The sequence below is a fragment of the Pan paniscus genome, chromosome 7 (genome assembly GCF_029289425.2).
Source record: "Pan paniscus chromosome 7, NHGRI_mPanPan1-v2.0_pri, whole genome shotgun sequence".
Classification (NCBI taxonomy): Eukaryota; Metazoa; Chordata; class Mammalia; order Primates; family Hominidae; genus Pan; species Pan paniscus.
Window position 1 is genome coordinate 161033881 of NC_073256.2, and position 24180 is coordinate 161058060.

At 62.7% G+C, this 24180-nt stretch overlaps 4 protein-coding genes across 10 annotated transcripts in view; 1 reads left to right on the forward strand and 3 right to left on the reverse strand.

Annotated features, from left to right (window-relative positions):
* The window catches only part of ZC3H3 (zinc finger CCCH-type containing 3), a 118245-nt gene extending 115420 nt beyond the window's left edge, over nucleotides 1–2825 (reverse strand). The window contains exon 1 of the mRNA XM_003819449.5: nucleotides 2373–2825. The gene's annotated coding sequence lies outside the window, so the exon portion shown is untranslated. The remainder of the gene's footprint in view (nucleotides 1–2372) is intronic.
* Nucleotides 2826–6000: 3175 nt separating this feature from the next.
* On the forward strand, nucleotides 6001–12286 carry GSDMD (gasdermin D). Of its 7 annotated transcripts, none has more exons than XM_008972816.7 (12): nucleotides 6001–7645; nucleotides 7876–7993; nucleotides 8561–8781; nucleotides 9006–9198; nucleotides 9827–9995; nucleotides 10226–10328; nucleotides 10594–10647; nucleotides 10966–11052; nucleotides 11183–11355; nucleotides 11433–11574; nucleotides 11672–11745; nucleotides 11886–12286. In XM_008972816.7, exons 1-12 carry the CDS (start codon nucleotides 7375–7377, stop codon nucleotides 12126–12128), a joined length of 1848 nt encoding a protein of 615 aa, XP_008971064.2. In that variant the 5' UTR covers nucleotides 6001–7374; the 3' UTR covers nucleotides 12129–12286. The 7 variants fall into 7 exon arrangements, with proteins under 7 accessions (XP_008971064.2, XP_063462553.1, XP_008971067.1 ...); XM_063606483.1 differs by lacking the exon at nucleotides 7876–7993 and adding an exon at nucleotides 8391–8489; XM_008972819.5 differs by lacking the exon at nucleotides 7876–7993 and adding an exon at nucleotides 8397–8489.
* Nucleotides 12287–15400: 3114 nt separating this feature from the next.
* MROH6 (maestro heat like repeat family member 6) lies at nucleotides 15401–24173 on the reverse strand. Its single transcript, XM_003819450.6, has 14 exons — nucleotides 21965–24173; nucleotides 21255–21407; nucleotides 20889–21043; nucleotides 20100–20217; nucleotides 19696–19880; nucleotides 19466–19603; nucleotides 19148–19262; nucleotides 18894–19037; nucleotides 18640–18813; nucleotides 17761–17928; nucleotides 17351–17470; nucleotides 16995–17097; nucleotides 16820–16885; nucleotides 15401–16674 (listed from the first exon to the last, which is right to left on the reverse strand). The coding sequence occupies exons 1-14, from the start codon at nucleotides 22256–22258 to the stop codon at nucleotides 16448–16450; spliced, it is 2160 nt and encodes a 719-aa protein (XP_003819498.3). The 5' UTR covers nucleotides 22259–24173; the 3' UTR covers nucleotides 15401–16447.
* Nucleotides 15822–16373, reverse strand: LOC129398658 (splicing factor 3A subunit 2-like). Its single transcript, XM_055117082.1, has one exon. The coding sequence runs from the start codon at nucleotides 16371–16373 to the stop codon at nucleotides 15822–15824; it is 552 nt and encodes a 183-aa protein (XP_054973057.1).
* Nucleotides 24174–24180: the final 7 nt, after the last annotated feature.

Here is a 24180-nt window from a genome sequence, read left to right on the forward strand (position 1 = left end):
AGCTATTCCATTGCTCAATAAAATTATTCTCCACCCTCCTCACTCTTTATTGGGGTGTGTTGGGGTTGTTTGGAGACAGAGTCTCACTCTGTCACCCAGGCTGGAGTGCAGTGACACAATTTCGGCTCACTATAACCACCTCCTGGGTTCAACCAATTCACCTGCCTCAGCCTCCCGAGTAGCTGAGACTACAGGTGCCACCACACCTGGCTAATTTTTGTATTTTTATTTTTTGAGACAGAGTCTCACTCTGTCACCCAGGCTGGAGTGCAGTGGCGTGATCTCAGCTCACTGCAACCTCCACATCCCAGGTTCAAGCGATTCTCTTGCCTCAGCCTCCCAAGTAGCTGGAATTACAGGTGCCCACCACACCTAGCTTTTTTTTTTTTTTTTTTTTTTTTTTTTTAGTAGAGACAGGGTTTCACCATGTTGGCCAGGCTGGTCTCAGACTTTTGACCTCAAGTGATCCTCCCACCTCAGCCTCCCAGGCCTGAGCCACTGCGCCCAGCCCCTCCTCACTATCTGATTGTCAACATATCCTCATTCTTCTTGGATGCAGTACAAGAGCATGGGACCCATCGAACGTGGTACAGAGAAGACTGTAACACTGTGGTCCTCTGCCCTCCATGACAGAAATGGCGGTGGGCCTGAGCCAGCCCTGAAGTTGAGGGCTGAGGCAGGGCAAGGGCCGGCTGGGTGTCTCCAGCTGGCAAAAGTGATTGAGGAAAGTCCTGCATCACTCAGGTGGGAACAGGTGTCTGGCCAGCCACACCCAGTGCCCCATGATGCCTCTTGTGCCCTCTATTATGGAGGGAGAAAGTGACAGTGGGAGAAAACTGCTCTAGAGGTCTGGTGGGTCCCCCTCATCCCACTCTCCCCACCGTCACAGATGCGCGTGACACCTACCTCCCACTGCAAGGTGGTCCCCCTCATCCCACTCTCCCCACTGTCACAGATGCGCAGTGACACCTACCTCCCACTGCAAGGCCCTCACACCCTCTGGGCTGGGGCCCTTGGGAGAAAGTATATTTTTATTTTTGAGATGGATTCTTGCTCTGTCACCCAGGCTGGAGTGCAGTGTTGTGATCTTGGCTCACTGCAACCTCTGCTTCCCAAGTTCAAGCGATTCTCCTGCCTCAGCCTCCTGAGTAGGCGCATACCACCATGTCCGGCTAATTTTTCTATTTTTAGTAGAGATGGGGTTTCACCACGTTGCTCAGGCTGGTCTCCAACTCCTGACCTCATGTGATCCGCCCACCTTGGACTCCCAAAGTGTTGGGATTACAGGCATGAGCCACAGCACCAAGCCAAGAAAGTGTATTTTGTTGGTCTCCTGTTCCTGAGGTCAGGCATTGCCATCAGGCTCTCCGGGACCATGGTGGGTGAAGGGTATGAATCTCTCTGTGCCAGGTTTCCACGGGCATTAAACACTGGCCAAAGCGCAGGAGTTCCCCACCTGCATGGAAAACATTCCCCACCCCCAAAGTAATGCCTGGATCCTGGCAGTGACGGCTTCTTCTAGCAAAGTGAAGAGAGGCAGAGGCCCAGAAAGCCAGAAGCCAGGTGGGGCATGCTTCTGTGTCACCCTCCCTCAAGCCCACCCCAAACCTGCCCAGGGAGCGACACTCCTTCCAGAGCTGGGGGGGAAAGGACAGACCTCAGGGCAGGGACCCCAGAAGGAGACAGGATGGGGGGTGCGTGCCAGGGAAGAGCGCTGGGAGGCAAGGCCTGGGTTCCCTGCAGGCAGTGGCTGGCCCCTAACCCCATCGCCCTCTGCCCCAGGAGCGGGTGTAAGCCGTGGGGTGCCCAGGAGCTGCTGGGGGAGTTTTCCTGAGGCCCCCTGGCCTTAGCAGGGCTCTTCTGCCACCTGCCTCTCCTCACTCTTGGGGCACCTCTGAACCCGACACCCCCTCCCACAGGGCCCCCATCACCACAATCCACCCCATGTGGGCTCAGACGCCCAAAGCCCTGGAGGTGGGGGTGGGGGGATAGGGAGGTGGGGTGGGGGGTGGGTTGTGTGTAGAGCAGGGGGCAGGAGGACCAGCAAAAGTGAAGCCGTGAAGAGGCAGGGTGGGGCAGAGTGGGAAAGGCGGAGAGGGGTAGGGGGCAGGGGTAGGGGAGCGGGGGTAGGGGAGGGGAGGGTGGGGGGAGGGGAGGGGAGGGTGGGGGGAAGGGAGGGTGGGGGGAGGGGACGGGAGGGTGGGGGGAGGGGAGGGGAGGGTGGGGGGAGGGGAGTGGAGGGTGGGGGGAGGGGAGGGGCAAGGCAGAGAAGCCAGCGAGGAGTGAGGCTGCCAGGACATAGTGGGGACTTCCCCGGCACCCCAGACCCCCTCGGGAGCTGCTGCCAGGCCAGGACAGGGTCTGGCAGGCACCTGAACTCCCGCCCTGCGCGGGGCTGGTTCCCGAGGCCGGGTTGTCCAGGTCGCGGTCTGGCGTGGGTCCTCGTGCCCTTTCCGGCTCCGGGACCACCTCTCTCGCTGGTCCCCTCCTCCGTGCTCTGCACGCCTCCACCCTAGCGCTTGTCTTGGTTCCTAGGACCAGGGGCCTGGACGCTGCTCAGGGCAGAGGCGCCCCCTCTGAGGGGCTGGCCCCTCAGCCGCACTCCGAGACAGCCGCCCCCGGGACCGCCCTTCCTTGGAGCCCCGCCGCCCGCCGCTCACTCTGCACACGCAGCAGAAGGGACGTGGTGTTCCCCAGGCTCTGGCCCCCCAGGACCTGCGCGGATCTGGCCCAGGGCGCCTCGCCGACTTCCGTAAACTGGGCGGAGGGATGAACCCCGACACAGGGGACGGAGGCGCTCGCCCTCTCGCTGCAGAGTTCTGCCCTCAACACTTCTGGCCCCGCCTGTGAATGGGGGCTGGAGCGATGGGGCGGGGCCGGCCTCCCTCCCTCCTCCCAGGCTGACCTCTGCCCTCCTTCGAGCACTTCCCGTTCGGGGTGATGATTAAAGAACTGAGTGTGGACAGAGCACCTGTCCTCGCCAGCGCCCCGCTGGAAGCTGAGGTTACTTCGTCACCGCCCGTTGACCTGCGGGCACAGTGGGCCACACCTTGCTCAGCCGTCCGGGCCCTCACCTGCCCCTCCTGCCCGCAGACGGCGCCTGCTTGGCCTCAGACCAAGTCCCACAGGGGCTGCCGTGCCTGCCGCCTCCACCCCATTCCCCCACAAGGCAGCGAGGCCTTCCCGGAAAATAAGCCTGGGCTCTTCACACCCCTGCTGGAGGCAAGGCCCGCCCTGCACTCTGGAGGCCGCCACCTCTTGCCGGTGTCTGGGAGGGGCCTGACGCACCACAGCCTTAGAGGCAGCGAGGCTGTACAGGGCTTTCCAGGAATTTTGCTGCAAAGGAAAGGAGAAAAGCGGGAGAAGGGGAGGAGAGAGGAGGCCCAGATGGGCTCCCCTTCCTGCAGCGGACAGCCACGGGCGTGGCACCGGCTGCGCACCGTGACCTGCACATGAACACACACAGCGACATGTGCACACACAGGAACACAGAGGCCCACTTACATATAAATGCAGATGCGTGCCTGCATCAGCGAGCGGGAGCACATGGGCAAATGCACGTGTACATGCCCTACGTGAACACAAACCCATGGACACAACACGCACGTGCATGCACCCGCGCACAGACGCGCACAAACGCGCACACGTACGTGTATGCACACGCGCACAAACATGCACAAAACACGGACGTGCATGCACACGCGCACATGTACACAACACGCACGTGCATACACATACGCACAATATGCACGTGTGTGCTCACGTGCACAAACGCACACAACACACACGTGCATACACGCGCGCAAACGCACACAACACGCACGTGCATACACGCGCACAACGCGCACACAACACTCAGGTGCATAAACGCGCACAAACGCACAACACCCACGTGCATACACACGCACACAAACACGCACCTGCATGCACACGCGCACAACAGCCACACAACACGCACGTGCATACACACGCGCACAAACGCATTAGTCTCTACTTAGGCTCCTGGAGCCTCCTGCTACCATAAGCAAGGATTCTGGGCCCACACCCAGCTAATGGGCTCCAGCTGGACCAGAGCTAGAAGCCCGCCAGGCCGAGTTGGGTACCCCCTGCCCTAGGTGCCCATCACCAGCCAAAGCTCTCAGGCCTGCCTGTGTCCAGCCTGGGGTACACAGCAGTTCTGGGTTTCTGATTACACAAGATAATGTTTCCTTCTGTTGGCATCTGAATTTCCAGTTATTTGTGACTGCAGCATTCCAACGCACACACCACCAGAAATCCCCTTCAGCATACTGGCCTCAGACCTACCAGGGCAGAGACCTTGTCTTGTTTGCTGCTAGAACCCGGGATCGCTGGAAAATCACCTAGCAGCAGGTGCTAATACACATTTGTTGGATGAATGAGTGAGTGTGACAGAGCCTTCAGGGTGAGGCTCAGGCCAGGTCAGCCAGGCAGGGTAGGGGGCTGGTGTGGCCCCAGAGCTCTTGGAGGTAAAGGCCAAGAGGCAGAATGTGGTGGTGAAGGGTGGAGGGTGCAGAGCCCCAGGCTGCCGCAACATCCCTGCCCTGGACACCTCCAGCTGGGCTCAGGGTTGGGCTGCAGGATCTGGGTGAGCAAATGAGCCTGCATCCTCCTTGCCCAACTCTGCCCCAGCCAGGACCTTGACCCCTCGGGAGTGGCTGCTAGGACAGGGCAGGGAGCAGCGACCCCCAACACCTGTGGCCTTGCAGGGATGCTGTGTGCCCGGATCCTTCCATCTTCACCATGGAGGCTGCAGCACAACAGCTCAGCATGTGCTGGCCCTGTTACCCAGCAGGGAGGGGCTGCCACACCCCAGGGCGCTGGCTTCCAGGGGCAGCAGTGTGTGGGCTCCTTGCCTGCCGGGGTCACGGAGGAAGGCCAGCTCTGCCCAGCAGTGTGTCCTGAGATGAAACCTTAGACCCACCTGGTCTGCAAAACAGTACCCAAACCCGGTGTAGTGGCTCAGCCCTGGAATCCCAGCACTTTGGGAGGCTGAGGCGGGAGGATCACTTGAGCTCAGAAGTTCAAGACCAGCCTGGGCAACATAGTGAGACCTTTCTACTGAAAATTAAATAATTTTTAAAACTTACAGCCGGGTGCGGTGACTCACGCCTGTAATCCCAGCACTTTGGAAGGCCAAGGCGGGTGGATAGCAAGGTCAAGAGATCGAGACCAGCCTGGCCAACATGGTAAAACCCTGTCTCTACTAAAAATACAAAATTAGCTGGGCATGGTGGCGGGCACCTGTAATCCAAGATACTCGGGAGGGTGAGACAGGAGAATTGCTTGAGCCCGGGAGGCAGAGATTGCAATGAGCTGAGGTTGTGCCATTGCACTCCAGTCTGGGCAAAAAAGAGCAACACTCCGTCTCTCACACACAGACACAAAATTAGCCGGGTGTGGTGGTACATGCCTGTAGTCCCAACTACTCGGGAGGCTGAGGCAGGAGAATCGCTTGAACCTGGGAGGCAGAGGTTGTAGTGAGCTGAGATCACGCCACTGCACTCCAGCCTGGTGACAGAGCAAGACTCAGTCTCAAAACAAAAACGAAAACTTTGCCAGGTGTGGTGCTGAGCACCTGTAGTCCCAGCTACTCAGGAGACTGACAGGAGAGGATCACTTGAGCCCAGGAGGTCGAGGCTGCAATGAGTGGTGATTGTGCCACTGCACTCCAGCCTGGGCGACAGAGAGATCTTGCCTCACACAAAACAAAACAAACAACAAAAAATACACAAAACAGCCAGGAGACAGCACCAGAAGGGACCCACAGGGCACCACTGCGTCCCCACTGTGGTCAGGCCTAGGAGTGGGGCTGAAGCCCAAGTGGCCCCATCCACAACCGCGGAGCGGCTGGGAGGGCCGGGTGTGAGGACTACCGTCTGCAGGGGTGGGCCCATGGCCCTGGGCCCACCATGACTTAGGTCAGTAGGGCACTAAGGTAGCCTGTGCCGAGACTAGGTGTTGCTACTGGGCACTAGATTTTTAAAATAACCGCTTTAATGAGACATAATTATATAATTCCCATACCATACAATTCATCCATTTAAAGTGTGCAATTCTGTGGGTTTTAGCATAGAGGTATGCAAACATCACCAACGGCCAATATCAAAACACTTCCTCACCCCAGAAAGAAACCCCAAACCAGCAACCGTCGCTCCCAACCCCCGTCCTGGGCACTGGCAGCGCCATCTCCCTTCTTCCCTCTGGACGTGCCCATTCGGGACACATCATGTGAGCAGGATCACGCCGTCCGCTCCGTGTGCCTGGCTTTTCACTTAGCATGATGTCTCCAAGTCTGTGTCGCCTGTCTGTGTCGCCCAGTGCATCAGGGTCTCATTCCTTTTGACCGTGGGCGCCGTTCTACGGCCTGGATTCCAGTGCCTGGACTGGCCATGTTTAGTCTATGCACGCCTCAGTGGATGGACAGGGTTTCCACCTTGCCGCTATGGCAAAGGATGCTGCTGCTATGACGAAGGATGCTGCCGCTATGGCGAAGGATGCTGCCGCTATGGCGAAGGATGATGCCGCTGTGACGACGGATACTGCCGCTGTGACGACGGATGCTGCCGCTGTGGCGAAGGATGCTGCCGCTGTGGCGAAGGATGCTGCCGCTGTGGCGAAGGATGCTGCCGCTATGATGAAGGATGATGCCGCTGTGACGACAGATGCTGCCACTATGGCGAAGGATGCTGCCATGAACTTTGGTGCACAGGCATCTGTTTGCATCTTTGCTTTCAATTCCTGTGGGTGGAGCTAGGAGTGGAATTGCTGGGTCACACGGTAACTCTTGGAGGAGCTGCCAGGCTTATTCCAGAGGGCCGCACGGGTTGACATTCCCACCAGCATTGCACAAACGTTCCAGTGACTCCACGTGCCCCCCGCGCTGGTTATTCACCTTTAGTAATACGACCATCTTTGTCAGTGTGCAGTATCTCTCTGTGGATTCCATTTGCATTTCCTTGATGACTAAGGGTGTTGAGCATCTTTGCATTTGCTTGAGGGCAATTTCTACATTTTGTACATCTTTGGAAGATCTGCCCAGACCCTTCGGCACAGGCCCAAAGTTGTTTGTTTGCTTGTTTGTTTTTGAGACGGAGTCTCGCTCTGTCGCCCAGGCTGGAGTACAATGGCATGATCTCAGCTCACTGCAACCTCCGCCTCCCAGGTTCAAGCGATTCTCTTGCCTCAGCCTCCCAGGTAGCTGGGATCACAGGCATGCGCCACCAAGCCCGGCTAATTTTGTATTTTTAGTAGAGACGGGGTTTCACCATGTTGGTCAGTCTGGTCTTGAACTCCCGACCTCAGGTGATCCGCCCGGGCACAGGCTCAGAGTTTTAAGAAAAACCACAAAGTGCTATGAAGTTTGAGGCTACCAGGATGGGGCGCCAAGCCAAGGTTCCTCCGGACGCGCGAGGCTGGTGCTCCAGGCGGGCTGGCGGGAAGAGGGGGCCGGAAGGGGGCCGGGGCGGGCTCTCCCGGACGGTTCCGGGAGGGCGTCCTGGGCGGGCCCTGCGTCAGGCTGCAGTTTCACTTTTAGCTCTGGGCACCTCCAGCTCCTGCTCGCCGGACGGCTCCCAGGGAGAGCAGACGCGCCAGACGCGCCACCCTCGGGGCGCCGACGGTCACGGTGAGCTGCGCCCCGCCCCCTCCCCCGGCCTGGCTGGAGCTCCCGAGTGGGGCCGGCCGCTGGCTCCCGGGTGGGGGATGCTGGCCCTGCTGCCCCAGCGTTCGCCCAGAAGGCCCCGCGCCGCACACGGGGGCGGAAGCTCCAGGCTTTGGGAAAGGCTGCCCCTGGCCAGCCCAGGAGCCCGGCCTTTGGACCTGGGCTTGGGCTTGACTCCCAGGTCCGCCATCCAGGTTCCCGGGCCGGTGCTGGTCCCGCCCCCGGCTGCCTTCTGGGCCCAGCCTCCACTTTCAGCAGACCCAGCACTCAGAGGCTTCCTGGGGCAGCTGCAGCCCCTCCACAGTGGCCCAGGTGACCCATATCCCAGCGGAGGCCCGCTATGGCCTCTGACCCCCAAAGCCTCAGCCTTGGACAGGTGGCTCATGGAGCTCCAGGCACAGAGAAGGCCCTGGAGGACGCAGCTGGGGTGGGGCGACACTCTGGCTGGGTTTTGCAGTGGGTCCCTGGTGACACTCTGGCTGGGTTTTGCAGTGGGTCCCTGGTGACACTCTGGCTGGGTTTTGCAGTGGATCCCTGTGCCACGCTCAGGAGGTGACAGCTTGTTTCCTCCCAGCCAGAGGCAGCCATTCTAGTGGACAGAGCCCTCTGTGTTAGAGCAGGTCTGGGCATCAGGCCCCACTGTCCCTGGCTGGAGGTGCTCATGGTACCGTAGACAACAGGGAGAACACTGTAATTCTGTGTTGGGGAGGGCCAGGGACAGAAGCTTTCTGCTAGCGGGAGCATCCCAGGATGAGCTGGGCAGGGCTGTTCTGGAGAGAAGGAGTCCCCCATCATGGGAGACATCCAGGTACTGACCCTTCTCCCACTCCCTCCCGCCCGCCCCGAGAGCACAATGCCTGACCCATTTCCCCTCCTCAGGAGCATGGGGTCGGCCTTTGAGCGGGTAGTCCGGAGGGTGGTCCAGGAGCTGGACCATGGTGGGGAGTTCATCCCTGTGACCAGCCTGCAGAGCTCCACTGGCTTCCAGCCCTACTGCCTGGTGGTCAGGAAGCCCTCAAGCTCATGGTTCTGGAAACCCCGTTATAAGTGTGTCAACCTGTCTATCAAGGACATCCTGGAGCCGGACACCCCGGAACCAGGTGCCTGATGTGGTGCTGAGGCAGAGCCCCAGGGAGGCTGGATGGGAGAGGGGAGCGGGCTGGGGCCAGCCACCCACCGGGCTCTGCAGCCTCTAGCTCTGGGCCTCTCTTCCAGAGGCCAGGGCCTTTCCAAAGGTCCCTCTGCCCTGGGGCTGGGACAGGGCTGGTGGGGGCGGGGGAGAGGCGGGGCGCTGGGCACAGCCTCAGGTCTGGCCTTGCTTTAGACGTGCAGCGTGGCAGGAGCTTCCACTTCTACGATGCCATGGATGGGCAGATACAGGGCAGCGTGGAGCTGGCAGCCCCAGGACAGGCAAAGATCGCAGGCGGGGCCGCGGTGTCTGACAGCTCCAGCACCTCAATGAATGTGTACTCGCTGAGTGTGGACCCTAACACCTGGCAGACTCTGCTCCATGAGAGGTGGGCCCGAAGAGGGCAGGGCAGGGCCCCACCCACCCCAAGCAACCCCGCTTTTATTTATTTATTTATTTAAATTATTTTTTGAGGTGAGGTTTTGCTATCTCGGCCAGGGTGGTCTTGAACTCCTGGCCTCAAGCAGTCCTCCTGCCTCGGCCTCCCAAAGTGCTGGGATTACAGGGGTGAGCCACTGTGCCGGGTCCCAGCCTTGCTCTTGGGAAGGTCACAACCTTGGGGCATCAGGAAAGTCCCAGAGGCAAAAGAGCGCTGTGGCCGGAACCGGCTTGCAGGAAGGAAGCTGCAGGGGTCATCTGAGGCCTCAGCTGCCAGGACTGGATCCTAAGGACCAGACTGAGCCCCAGGCTGCTGTGAGGACAAGGGGTGGTGTGAACACGGGGGCCCAGGTGAGGGGGCCGCGCCTCGAGTCTGGACTTGGAGTCCCCGAGTCCACCTTTCCTCATGGGGTCCCGTCCCCGTGGGGAGCGCACGGAGAGGCTGCCCGTGCCCCGGCACCCACAGACCTCTGGAGGGCCCCTCTGCACCACCTCCCCCGGTGGCGTGGGGCTGTCAGGGGAGGGAAGACGCCTTCGGGGGCTGCGGCCCAGCGAGCTTTGCTGCCCCTCGGACACAGGCACCTGCGGCAGCCAGAACACAAAGTCCTGCAGCAGCTGCGCAGCCGCGGGGACAACGTGTACGTGGTGACCGAGGTGCTGCAGACACAGAAGGAGGTGGAAGTCACGCGCACCCACAAGCGGGAGGGCTCGGGCCGGTTTTCCCTGCCCGGAGCCATGTGCTTGCAGGTGTGTAGCCAACCCCGGGCCACGCCTGGCCCCCCACATGGGCATGCGGTGGCGGGTGACGGAGGTGGCGGGCTGGGCTCCGCCAAGGCCCCTCGGAGCAGCTCCCAGCCCTGCGCTTGGCTGCGGAGCCGAAGTCACCTGGCGGCGGGCCTGCCCCCGGCACCCGGCCCGCACCCGCACCCCACGGCCCGGTGCCAGGGCCCAGCCCCGAGCCCATCTCCATGCCTCAGGGTGAGGGCCAGGGCCACCTGAGCCAGAAGAAGACGGTCACCATCCCCTCAGGCAGCATCCTCGCATTCCGGGTGGCCCAGCTGGTTATTGACTCTGACTTGGGTGAGCTGGAGTTGGGGGTGTCTCGGGCCCAGGCCCTGGCAGAGAAGCAGGGAGGCCTGGGGAGAGCTACCCGCCAGCTTGGGCTGCCGTGGGCCCCTGGCTGAACAACGTCCTATGGCTGGCAGGTGGCTGAGGTCCTGTGCTCTGCTGTGTGGGTGATTGGGCAGGGCCTGGGCTGGACAGGGGAGCTCCTAGTAGGGGAGGGGAGGGGATGCTGGGATCTAGGTGACATGCCTGTCCCTGTCTGCTCCCCTCTGGCTGCCAGACGTCCTTCTCTTCCCGGATAAGAAGCAGAGGACCTTCCAGCCACCCCCGACAGGTGAGAGCCGAGAGCCCCCAGCATGGGGTGTCCGGTGGGAAAAGCACACTCCCTGGGCAGTTGAGGCCTTCTCCTCGTGTTCTCAGGGCACAGGGAGGCCGGGCAGCCCCCTGAGGTGGTGGGCACCCCCCATACACACACAAGGGGCAACACAGGACCGCTGACCCTGGGCCTCCCCAGCCTCCCTCCCTGCCCTGGGCTGCCAGTGTTGGCGGTGGTGACCGGGGCTGTGACGGCCTGGGGAAGGCCTCAGCCCTCTCTGGCTCAGACACCCTTCCCTGGCACTGACCAGCCCTGCCCTCCCATGCCCCTGCCCAGGCCACAAGCGTTCCACGAGCGAAGGTGCCTGGCCGCAGCTGCCCTCTGGTCTCTCCATGATGAGGTGCCTCCACAACTTCCTGACAGGTCAGTGCCCTCCTGACCGCCCCAGGGACCTTTGGTGGGCTCTCCTGCCCCCTGGGGTCTGCCTGTCCTGACCAAGGCTCTCCAGGGCCCTGTAAGCACCCGGGCAGTGCCAGCCCTTCTGTCCCTACAGATGGGGTCCCTGCGGAGGGGGCGTTCACTGAAGACTTCCAGGGCCTACGGGCAGAGGTGGAGACCATCTCCAAGGAACTGGAGCGTTTGGACAGAGAGCTGTGCCAGCTGCTGCTGAAGGGCCTGGAGGGGGTGCTGCGGGACCAGCTGGCCCTGCGAGCCTTGGAGGAGGCGGTGAGCGGGGGAGGGTGCCTGGGGCACACAAGGCCTGCCCAGCCAGCCAGGCTCACCTGCCCTTCCCATGCCCACAGCTGGAGCAGGGCCAGAGCCTTGGGCCGGTGGAGCCCCTGGACGGTCCAGCAGGTGCTGTCCTGGAGTGCCTGGTGTTCTCCTCCGGAATGCTGGTGCTGGAACTCGCCATCCCTGTTGTCTACCTGCTGGGGGCACTGACCAGTGAGCGGCCCCTCGGGGCAGGTGGTGGGTGGGAAGGAGGGAGGTGGGCTTTCCCAGTGGGCCTTCAGAAACCCCCTTTTACCTGACTCTCTCCCAGTGCTGAGTGAAACGCAGCACAAGCTGCTGGCGGAGGCGCTGGAGTCGCAGACCCTGTTGGGGCCGCTCGAGCTGGTGAGAGGGTTGGGTTCGGGCTGCAGGAGGATGGGCTGAGCCAGTGGAAGGGGCCCTGTGGCACCTGGGAAGGGGTGGTATGGGCAGGCACAAGATGCCCAGGTTTCCCCATCTGACACACTCCTGCCCTGTCTTGGCAGGTGGGCAGCCTCTTGGAGCAGAGTGCCCCGTGGCAGGAGCGCAGCACCATGTCCCTGCCCCCCGGGCTCCTGGGGAGCAGCTGGGGCGAAGGGGCACCGGCCTGGGTCTTGCTGGACGAGTGTGGCCTGGAGCTGGGGGAGGACACTCCCCACGTGTGCTGGGAGCCGCAGGCCCAGGGCCGCATGTGTGCACTCTACGCCTCCCTGGCACTGCTATCAGGACTGAGCCAGGAGCCCCACTAGCCTGTGCCCGGGCATGGCCTGGCAGCTCTCCAGCAGGGCAGAGTGTTTGCCCACCAGCTGCTAGCCCTAGGAAGGCCAGGAGCCCAGTAGCCATGTGGCCCGTCTACCATGGGGCCCAGGAGTTGGGGAAACACAGTAAAGGTGGCATACGAAGGAAAGGCTGGTAGCAGAGTTTTTGAGGGGTCCTGGATCTGGGGTAGGGTGGGTAGGGGTGGGGACAGTACCCATGCATGATCAGGAGGGACATCAGGGCCAAGTGCAGGTGATGTCTGCATTGCCCGGCTTCTTTTGCACCCTGGAGCTAAGGGGAGCCCCTTGCTGGGCTTGGCCGCTCTCTAGAGTAATGGGCCCATGGCCCTGCCCCCCCGGCCCGTGTGTTTCTCTGCCTGTGAGGAAGGGCAGGGCGATTTAGGTGAGACAGTTCCACCAGGCGTGTCCGTGGCTGAGGCATGGCAGGAACCTCTGCTTCAGGGAGCTTGAGGCGTGTGCTGAAGGGTGTAGCCATCCTCGGCCCACAGGGGCTTCGGGTGCAGGTGTGACTGATGACAGGCCCTGCCCTCCTGGGGCCACACAGGAGGTTCCTGGGGAAGCAGTACTAAAGAAACTGACCTTTGGTACATTTCACCCACATCTGCTTGCCTGAGCTAAGAGCCTGGAGAGAGGAGGTCTCCGGCCTGGGGGAACTAAGCAGGTCCAGGGTCACATCCAGTTGCTTACTTGCAGGAGCTCAGCAGCTGTGGCCTCCATGTCCAGGGAGGGACACGCAACACTTGACGTGGCCAGGGAGTGATTGTTCCTGGGAGAGTGGACAACCTTCCTTGGACCAGTCTACCTGCACATGGTCGCCAGCCTTCCCCACTTCTGTCAGGGCACACAATGGCCACACAACTTGCAGAGCTTGCAAAAGAGAAGGAACAGTGGATTTGGCTACAACTGGGACATTAAATCCACCAGAAAACCTGGTATCCAGGCCCAACAGTGACTTTTTTTTTTTTTTTTTTTTGAGACGGAGTCCCTCTCTGTCACCAGGCTGGAGTGCAGCAGCGTGATCTTGGCTCACTGCAACCTCCACCTCCCACAATTCTCCTGCCTCAGCCTCCCGAGTAGCTGAGACTACAGGAGCGCACCACCACACCCAGCTAATTTTTGCATTTTTACCAGAGACGGGGTTTCTCCATGTTGGCCAGGATGGTCTCGATCTCTTGACCTTGTGATCCACCCACCTTGGCCTCCCGAAGTGCTGGGATTACAGGTGTGAGCCACCGCACCCAGCAGACTTTTTTTTTTTTTTTTTTTGAGATGGAGTCTCGCTCTGTCGCCCAGGCTGGAGTGCAGTGGCGCCATCTCGGCTCACTGCAGGGGTTTCACCGTGTCAGCCAGGATGGTCTCGGTCTCCTGACCTCGTGATCCACCTGCCTCCGCCTCCCAAAGTGCTGGGTTTACAGGCGTGAGCCACCGCGCCCGGCCTTTTTTTTTTTTTTTAAAGAGACAGGGTCCTGCTCTGTCGCCCAGGCTGTGTAGTGGGACGATCATGGTTCACAGCAGCCTCGATCTCCTGAGCTCAAGGAATTCTCCCGCCTCAGCCTGCTGAGTAGCTGGATGATGGGCGCATACCACCAGTCCTGGCTAATTTTTTCATTTTTTGTAGAGATGGGGTATTGCTATGAATAGCGACATTAACATTGAAACAGGAGACAAAACAAACTCCAGTATCTCAGATCCAAGTTACAGAATCTCCTAGACACTCCCACCCACAGTGTAGGAACAAACTCAACGCCTCTCAGACTCATGGTCCTCCTTTGAAAACCCTTTCGGGTGACTTGAAAGGGTGAGTGGGGTGGGAGTAGCCCGGGTCCTAGAAAGCATTTGGAAAGGCAGGCACACAAGGCACAGCCTCAGGGCCCTGAGACCGGCAAGGCCATGCCATGTGACAGGCCACACCTGAGCCCCATCTTGAGAGCTGCACCACCAATGAGCTCTCTGGCAACATGGCCCGTTAGAGATTGTTTGGGCATCCAGGCCAAGACTGTCCTGGCCCGCTGGCTGGAGGTGGAAAGGGAATGAGTGTCAGGGTGCACCTGCCCTCTTGCCCTCCAATCTTAGACCCCGTTGGAATATTTGCCCTGGGGTGGGCTCTCTGCAGGTGGATCTGATGGACCCTGGGGACACAGCATCCCCATGGAGGGACCAGCCCACTGTGCCACCTGGAGCCTCCCAGGAATTCTAGCAGGGAAGAGTCACACTCTAGAGGCCATGTGGACTTTGCATGAATCTCACTCCTGGCAGGGCAACCAGGTTCTGGGCAGTGCCAGAGCAAGGCGGGGCTAGACACACTCCTAACAGGGAGCTGTGTGGTGCAAGCCCGCCTGCGCTGCACACAGCCTGCCGCAGGACGGCGCGGACTCTCCCGGGCACCAAGAGGGAGGGGGAGGAGCGCAGGGGTGCTGCCTGCCCACCACAGCCAGCTCCCCGCCTCAGCCCCCATCTGGGGTGAGCGTGGCATCACTGTTGGGTTTGCCCACCAGACTGTCCAGCGTGCTGTGGGGTGTGGGCAAGCCTGTGCTAGGTGGGCAGCACATGCTTGCCCTGGGGCCTGGCTCCTGGTTGCAAGGTGAGCAAGGAGGCCGGGCTTGCTTCCCTCTTTGGGGCTGCTACGGAGAGGATCCATGTGGCTGTGTCCCGAAACCCGTCCCCGCCAGTGCTGAGGGTGTGCCCCCCATGGGTGCTCCTAGCCCGTCCTGGGAGGTGCGGACCTCGGACAGATGGCTGGTTTGAGAGCTTCCTGAAGGCTAGTACGGACGTCCATGGGGCTTCCATCTATCTGACCTTCACTGGGCATCTGGTGGCCTCTGGCCTCTCTGGCCTCTTTCTCTCAATCTGTTTCTGGTATGTTGAATCCCGTTTTGGTATCTGCTGTGGAGGCTCCAAACTCATCCACCAAACCTTGCCCCTGACTCCACGAAGACCCGGGCCCTTCACCTGATCCTCAGCTTCCTGCATATGACCTGCAAAGAGACACTCACCCCAGTGCTGACAGCTCTAACCCCATCCATTCCATGCCTGTTAGACCAGAGCGCAGCTTCTCTGTCTTAGGGTTAACCCAACCTGACCTGGCCATAGCCTGTGCCTGGAGCCTGCCTGACCTTTAACCCTGCTGCCAAACTGACTCTACCTGGGGTCATATCAGGGACTATGGCCTATTACCCCAGCCTGAGCCAGATCTTGGACCAGGGTCAGCTCCCATAACCACACTCAAAACAGATGGCCAACGCTTTCCATCCACGTGTGTTTATTTTAGATGCTTTCTGTGTGGGAGCTGGGGAGACAGGTCAGTAGGACCCCACGCCTGTGCCCGAGGGGCCCCAGTCTGGGCAAGTGGTCCCAGCCCTTCACAAGGCTGCGCACACTCCCTGTGCACTCGCAGAGGCTTCTCTGAGGAGGAGGCTGCGAAGGAGGCCACGAATGCAAGGACATTTCCAGGCAGGCATCCTAGGTGCAGGGACCTGCCGCCCAAAGCCAGAGAGGTGAGGTCACAGCATCAGTAGTTCCCAGAGCAACCTCTTCCTCATGTGTCCAGTGGCGCGTTCCTCATTCAGCCCTGGGAGAAGTGTTGGGGTAGTGTCACAAGTGCTCGGTCTGATTGGGCGTGCACACGGGACCCCTACATCTGGACCCGCAGGTGTGATCTGGGGCCTACGTGGTCCAGCTTGGGAGGACGCCGGGGCCAGCTTCTGGAGAAGGCCAGGCTCCCATGAGGCCTGACATAATGAACAGGGGGTGATGATGGCCTGGCTGAGAGGGCACAGCAGGTGTGGCCAGGAGACAGGTCAATAATTTTGAGCAGAGAGGATGCCCGCCAGGAGCCTTAGGATGCTGGCAGGGAATGGGGTGAGGGATGAGGATCGGGGGTGCAGCTGCAGGGTTGGCCAAGGCCCGGACAGGCCACAGCGTCCTGTCCAGGCATGAGGTGGAGACCCAGGAGGGCAGGCTATGGGACCACCAACTTTGGGGTCCCCCAGCAGACTCAAGAGGCCAGGTGCCATCTGGGCCAGGAGCCAGGCCCAAGGTTGGGGCATGGGGCATGCTCCAGGGGGCTGTGAGAACAAGAGCCCTGACGGGGACAGATGGGTGCTGGCTGTCCCCCTCTGTCACCATCAGGGTGGTGGGTGCCTGAAGAGGGGTCACGGGGATGGGGGGTGGGGGAGGGCATTGGCGTCCAGCACCAGGCCCAGGGAGCCCCTCCATCAGGGCGGGGACAGGCTGCTATGCGCGTGGGGTGCCTGAGTCGGACCCTGGCCCTCGGGCCCCAGCCCCGAGCCTCAGGCTCGGCGGGGTCCGGAGCAGCCCCAGCGGCCCGCGACGCTCCGGCGCTGGAAGGGGCTGTCGGCGAAGACTGGTGGGGGCCGGGCGGGGCGCGGGGCGATGCGGAGAAGGCGGGGCCCACGGGGGCAGCCCCGGGCTCGGGCCAGCATCGCCACCTGCTGAGCGGACACGTGTGCTGCTGCGGCCACGGCCGGCTCGGGGTCGCTCTGCAGCCGCCCTAGGTCTGCGAGGAGATCGCGGCTCAGGCCGGGGAGCCCAGGAGGGCCGAGTGCCCGGGCCCCTGGCCCTCCACCCACCGCTCCCGTCCACTCCGCCCTAGCACCAGCCACGTCTCCAGGACACCATCCCCTGGCAAGGTGGGGCCTCACCCTGGAACAGGGAGTCCAGCAGGTCCTGGTTGACACAGCCGGGGCTGGCGTGGTGGACAAGGAAGCCTGGACCACAGCAGATGCATGAGTGCAGGCCCCACAGCCCCCCAGGGGGAGGCTGGCCCAGCTCCCAAAGCCCCGGTGCCAGGGGCAGTGTGACCCCGGGCGGCCTCACCTATAAGCACGGAGGCTGCCCGGCGCAGGGGGTCCTGTGGACTCCGCAGGTAGCCCTGGGTCTGGCTCAGGAAGTTGGGCACGTGGCCTGGGTATCGCTGAACCTGGGGACAAAAGGGCTAGTGGCAGGACAGGAGGGCTGATCCTGAGTGCGGAGGAGGCTGCAGAGCTGAATCCAGGGGCCGGGGTTCCAGGGGAGCCCCCAGGGCAGGTGGCATGGTCGGAGGCCTTGGACTTGCCCCACCAGTAGCCTATCTGGTTTGGCTGCAGTAGAAACGGTTGGGGGCCCCGGTGAACCCTGGAACAAGTGGGCTGCTGATCATACCCCCTTGCGGTCACCTTGCTTCCCCTACTGACCAGGCGGCAGCAGAGGTGGCTCAGGGCCTCGGGGCTGTCATAGTGGGCCACGGTGACCAACTCCTCCAGCAGGCCCCAGCAAAAGGCGTGGTCACAGCGGGCCAGGGTCCACTCTGAGCTCTGGGATAGGGGAAGTGAGCCGGGTCAGGGGTCCAGGAAGTAGAAAGGCAAAAGGTGGGGTGGGAAGAGGGGGAGCAAGGGCATCGGGTGAGGGGCAGAAGAGCCCAGGGCAGGAGACCGGATTGATTCTGCTCAAGGGAAGAGCAGTAGTAACCTGGCCGCCCGTCACACCTGCCACTGAGGTCCTTGGGATGGGTGAGTCCCTGACCTGTAATTGTCGGAGGGGAGGCACGGTGGGAGTGGTGAGTGTTGGATGGCATAGGGGTGGGATGGTGTGGGGGGCTGCTGACCTCAGCAGCGTCCCTGCTGGGGTCATGCAGGCGCAACAGCAGCGGCACGAGACTCTGCAGCACCAGCTTCCGCAGGGGGCCGCGGAGCCCCAGCCGGAGCCCGCCCCGGCCCCGGCGCACCAGAGTCCCAAGGAGCCCGACGGCCGAGGCGCGGATTGAGTCCCGTGTCTGCGTGGGAAGGCGCAGTCAGGGCAGGCGGAGAATGAGAGGGGCTGCAAGGGTGGGAGGGGGCGGCCAGCGCGGAGCGAGGAAGCCGTGGGTCTAGGGAAGGCTGCTGACTCGGTGTGATCTGGGGACAGGGCACAGGGCCTGGAGCTGGACCTGGTTGGGAAGCCTGGAGATCCCCTGCAGGGGTTGGGGCTTGAAGGGATGGGGTCCGGAAGGAAAAGTCTAGCGGGGAGGAGCTTGGCGGGACACGGCCTTGGAGGGGCGGAGCTGGGCGACAGCAGGCGGGAGGGGCGGGGGCGGTCAGGAGGGAAGAAATCTGGGACAGAGACACTGGTGGGACGGGGCCTGGGAGGAAGAAACTGGAGGGGCGGGGCGGGGCCTGGGAGGTCAGGGCCTGGGAGGGACAGACTGACAGACTGGGGGGCGGGGCATGGGAAGGAGAAACTAGAGGGGCGGGGCGGGGCCTGGGAGGGCGGGGCGGGGCCTGGGAGGGCGGGGCCTGGGAGAGAGAGACTGTAGGGGCGGGGCGGGGCCTGGGAGGGAGAGACTGGGGGCGGGGCCTGGGAGGGAGAGACTGGAAGGGCGGGGCGGGGCCTGAGAGGGCGGGGCCTGGGCGGGAGAGACGGGGGCGGGGCCTGGGAGGGAGAAACTGGAGGGGCGGGGGCGGTGACAGCGGGAGGGGCGGGGCCCGGAGGCGGGGCGTTTGCTCACGTCGTCCAGTAGCGGAGGGAGGCGCGGTCCCAGCTCCGCGCTCAGGAGCCGCACAGGCGCCCGGGGCCGCAGCAGGAGCCTCCTCAGGGCGCCCAGCGCTGCGCCCACGAGCCGCGCGTCGCCTTCGCCCAGTGCGCCCAGGAGCGCCGGCAGCAGCGTGCTCACGTGCCGCACCTGCTGGGACTCGGGGTCAGCCTCTTGCAGACCTCGCCGCGACCGGGCCAAGCCCCTCTCCACCCCTCCCCTTCTCTCACCTTCCTGCGATTCAGCGCGAGGTGGCCCAGGCCCAGCAGGCCCAACCAGCGCACCGTGGGTTCGGGGTCTCCCTGCCAGGTGAGGAGCCGCTCCAGGATGACCTCCTCTCGCAGGAGCCGTGCGGTGGGCCGGCTCTGCAACAGCTAGGCGAGGCACATGGGGTCAGCACGCCCGCGGTCCCCGTGCAGGCCGCTGCGATTCAGGGATCAAGTCCAGGGTCACCCTTCCCCACCCATCCGGGAAGCAGGCTCACCCCTGTGAAGAAGGCCATAGCCGTGAGACGCTGCGGGTCGTCCGCGCTGCGAAGCCGAGGGAGCAAGTCTGCGAAGAGGCCTCGCAGGTGGTGGTCGGCATGTGCCACCATAGCACTGGGGTGGGTGGAAATGGGAGCTCTCGCTCCGTTTGGCGGCCTTACTCCTCGAGAAGACCCCATCCCAACACGACCCTCATGCCCCTGCCTTTTCCCTGTCCCCCTGCCCAGCACCTGGCCAGCAACCACTCTCTTCCTGGTGTGACACCCTGGGGCCCCTCCTCACCCTCCTCACCTGGGGCCCCTCCTCACCCTCCTCACCTGGCCAGCAGCAGGACGCCCTCCAGGTGGGTGTGGGCTCCCACCAGCCTCCTCCAGCCTCCCGCCTGCTCCATGCACGTGACCACCATGCGGCCTCCATCCCCGGTGAGCAGGGCCTTCAGGGCCTCCACGGCGCAGCTGGTGGTGGGGACAGTGAGCAGGTGGGCAGTGGGAGCTGAGAGGGTGACAGCATGCTGGCCCGCCCCACGTAACCTGGTGTTGCCTCTCACCTGGCATGGCTGTGTGGTGGCCCTCGGTGGGACAGAACCCAAATCTTGGGCATGTCGGGGGAGCACGGGCTGCGGGCTAGCTTGTGCAGCTGTGTGACCAGCGCAAGCAGCAGATGTGGGTAGAAGCCCCTCGTGGCTCCCACGCAGCCCGAAACAGCCAGCATCTCCCCAAGAGCACGTGTGGCCTGTGGAGCAAGTGGCCCACTCAGGCCTGGGGCACGCCTGGAGCTGCACTGGGCAGCAGAGGGACAGGCGTGCTGTCAACAGGATGGGGACAGCCTCAGACACGCGTGGGACATTCCAGGAGCAGTTACCTAGGTGCAAACTCCCTATCCCCATCCTCCCCCCTCCTCGCCACCCCCCACCCCCGCCCCCACCCCCTGGTAATGGCTGGAGCCACCTACCGCCAGTGCCTGGGGCTCGGGCCCCGAAGCACCCTTCAGCGCCCACAGCAGTTGCACCAGCACCTGCCCATTTACACGCTGGTTACGGCTTAGGCTGCGCCAGAGCTCGGCTGCTACCCTGAGGGTTTGGAGGGGGCTGGTGTGAGACAAGAGATGGGTGGGTGTCCAGGGGATGTAGGGAGTCCCCAGCCAGGGTGGAGGCAGCCAGTAGGACTCCAGCAGGGGAGGAGCAGGAAACCCCTCCCATCTCCCCCCATCCCCAAATCTCAGAGAAACAAATGAAGTATTAATTGTGCAGACCACAACATAGCCTATCTCAAGCTGAGCTGCAGGGTGGGGACCCACTGGGAGTCCGTTGGGTCAGCGACAGTGAAACAAACCTGGCATTATTAAAAAGAAAAAAATTGCCACAGAGAATAAAACCAAAGATAACTTCTGGGGCCAATTAACCAAAGAGCCAGGGGTGTCCAGGCACGTTAGCCCCCCAGCCTCATTCACCCCACTCCGGAGCCAACCCCAGGACGGTCTCCAGGGGAGGCCACCCGAAGATAGAAGGTGGCTCCAAGAGAGGAGCCCAGCATCAGAAACTCTGTGGCAGGAGTGTGGGGGGAGTTTGCGGAGCTAAAAATGAGGGGAGCGGGAATGGATACGGGGCATGAGTCATCGCGGGGCTGGAATAAGGAGGCCCTGCCCCTTTTCAGCTCCCTCTTCTGGGGCCAGACTCCACCGCCAAGCGGGAAGAGGGAAGGAAGCCGCGTGGGGACCGCAGGGCCAGGACGGTTGGGTTACCGATCGGGGGGCAGAGAGCGGGGTAGCAGCGCACACACCACGTCCCGCGCATGCTCCAGGGCCAGTGCGCTCAGCACTCGCAGGGCCGCCCTCCAGGGCCTCCCCTCCGCTAGGCTGGGCACCTGCGCCAGCAGCCCACGCACCAGAGCATGCACCTGGTGGGGAAGGGGGCAGACTTCAGCAGTCAGGCCTCCTCCACCGTCCATTCCCCTCTGGCCTGCACCCCACCTCCACCCCCACCCTGATCCCGCCTGGCAGGAGCAGCCTGAAGATGGCAGGGTCAGGCTGCGCTCTCCAGGCCCCTCCCACCACCTTGGTGCCCGAACCGGCAGGATTCTGTAGGGCATGAAGTGGGTGGAGGCTGACCTGGTCCTCCAACCGCTCCCCCCGGGCCTCCAGGGCTGAGGACAGGGTGAGCGCTGTCGCCTGGGTCCCTGCAAAGCCAGCCTCCTCCAGGCAGGCAGCCGTGTACAACGCGAGGTCGGCAAGAACTCCCTCCTCCCAGGAACTCTGGGGAACCTAGGGCAGGATAGGTGGAGCGTCTGAAGTGCCCAAACCTCTCCTAGCTCTCCTCCTGGTCCCTCGGCCTCCCACCTGGCTTCCTACAAAATCCCTTGCTCCTCTGTTGCTCACCAGCCTGTTTCACCCTGACCTCCCCAGGGGCCAGCACCGCCCCCCTGCCACCCCGCCTTCCACCTAGCATCCACAGACCCTGACCCCCCCCCAGGGCCAGCACCGCCCCCCACCACCCCGCCTTCCACCTAGCATCCACAGACCCTGACCTCCCCCGGGGCCAGCACCGCCCCCCACCACCCCATCTTCCACCTAGCATCCACAGACCCTGACCTCCCCCGGGGCCAGCACCGCCCCCCACCACCCCATCTTCCACCTAGCATCCACAGACCCTGACCTCCCCCGGGGCCAGCACCGCCCCCCACCACCCCATCTTCCACCTAGCATCCACAGACCCTGACCTCCCCCGGGGCCAGCACCGCCCTCCTGCCACCCCGCCTTCCACCTACCATCCACAGGACCCCCAGGCCGGTTCGCACAACATCCCTTCCCTCACCCCTCACCTGGTGGGGCCCCTCAGGGGCTGGTTCCAGGGCACTGTTGAGGGAGCAGGGCTCGCTGCCAGCTTCAGGGACGGTGGCCCCACGTCCAGGCTCTGCCTCAGAGGGGGCGGTGAGTGCCTGGGTCTGTGGCTCAGCCTCAGGTTTGACCTCCCAGGACTTGGGCTGAGGGCCTGCAGAAGGGGGTCCCTGGGGCTGCCCCTGCCTGGCCCGGATTCCTTCAGTCAGTGCTGTCAGGGTTAGAGCCCCCACGGGAGCCTCCCGGGCCCGACTCCGGCCCCACACACCCCCAGCCATGGCGGCCCTTGCCTGCAGCACCTGCCGCTGCTCCTCCTGCGAAGTTGTGCCCAGGACTGACCTAGAAGCCGCCCCGGGCGGGACCACGGACGGGCGTGGTGGCGTGCGCTAGCGTGAGCTTGCGGGGGCTGGGGAGCCACACGGAGGTGCCTACAATGGGCCTTTGAGGGGCCCTCCTGCCTGGGCTGCTGGAGGGGAGTGGCCACCTGCAGCCTGAGTGCCTGTGGTGTGGCTCTACCCACCAGGGCCCTGAGAACAGGATCCCCAAGAGCTGGCAGATCCACAAAGAAAGGGGGAGAAGGGCCCCCACCCTGACTACCAGCCCCTGTTGACCAGGGGGCTCAGGGCAGTTGCGGACAGCTCTGAGGAGGTCCTCGCAGGGTCCAGGAGTCTGGGCCCCGCCCTGAGTCGAGGCCTGATTCAGCCCCCAAGCAGCAGTCAGCTCCCCACTGGGCCTGGGGCTAGGGGCTGGCCCCGCTCCCTGCACGCTGGCTGTCAGACACCTTGGAACAGGCATGACTGGGTGAGCTTGGGGCAGCCCGGAGGTGTGGAGGGGGCAGCGAAGACACCAGAGGAGCGGTGTCCCCTCCAGAGCTTGTGCAGGCCCCTCTGGGTCCTGGGTCCTTGGCCAAATCTCATGTTGAAACGTAATCCCCAGTGCTGGAGGTGGGGCCTGGTGGGAAGTGATTGGATCCTGGGGGCAACTTCTCCCTTTGGTGCTGTTCCCATGATAAGACTTCTCAAGATCTGGTTGTCTGGAAGTGTGTGGCACCGCCCCACCCCTTCCTCCGGCCATGTAAGACCTGCCCGCTTCCACTTCCACCAAGACGGTAAGTTTCCTGAAGCCTCCCCAGCCATGCTTCCTGTACCTGCAGAACCACAGGCCAATTAAACCTCTCTTCCTTAGAAATTACCCAGTCTCAGGTATTTCTTTACAGCAGTGCAAGAACGGAAGAATACAGCCACCCTGGCTGGGCCCCTCGGAGTGCGCGGGTGCCCTGGGGGTGCCTGGGGTGTGGTGTGTTCTGTCCAATGTGTGTGAGTCTGTATCTCTCTCCTAGCTCGTACTCTCCGGGGCTGGCTGGACTGGGCCTCTGCTCCAAGTCCCCACCCTCCACCCTCAGCCAACCACACAGTGGTGCTGCCCACCCTGAACCCCGGGCAGCCAGATGAGCTGGTCTGGTGGAATGCCTGGGCAGACGGAAGTGCCCCTGACGCACCCCAGGCGGTCAGCATTCCCCCCACGCCCTTGCCTGTCTGTGCAACCTCAGGCTGCTTCGACAAGAGAGGCCCAGGCCCCCAGCCTCCACTTCCTGCCAAGCCTAGAACTTCTCCCCCAAGCAGTTCCTCTGAAGCTCATGTTGCCCAAACTGGCGGAACCCTGAGATCAGGAACTTGCTGGTGCAGAGGCAGGGCCAGCCCAGCACAGCCACGTGCAGCGCCACTCCGGCCAGGTGTCTGGGGCTGAGTCATCTCCTGGAGCTTCAACTTCTTCCCCATTCTTCCTCTCCTTCCGTGGGCTGCTGGGTCAGGAGCTGTGTCCCTGACGCCAGATGCCAGGGTGGTGCTGGGTTGGCAGCAGCAGTGGCAGGAGACACCTGAGCACTCCCTTTTGACTTGGGGAGTTTGAGATGTCTTCACTGACCCTGAGCCTGGGGGGCAGTGCCTAGGCAGGCGTGGGAGCCCAGGGCCACGGCTGGACCCTCTTACCTGGCACTACCCCCAACCCTGTCCTGTCCCCAGCCTGCCTCTAGCAAGGAAAGGTCTGCAGCAACTCCCTCAACTCCAAGGCAGACACCAAAGCCCTCCCTGCCTGTGGCTTTGTAGTTCTAGTGTGGGATCTGACTCCCCACAGCCCACCCCAAGCCGGGGAACTCCTCACTGCCCTTCGGGCTTCAGCACAGGGCTGTCTCCCACCCCGG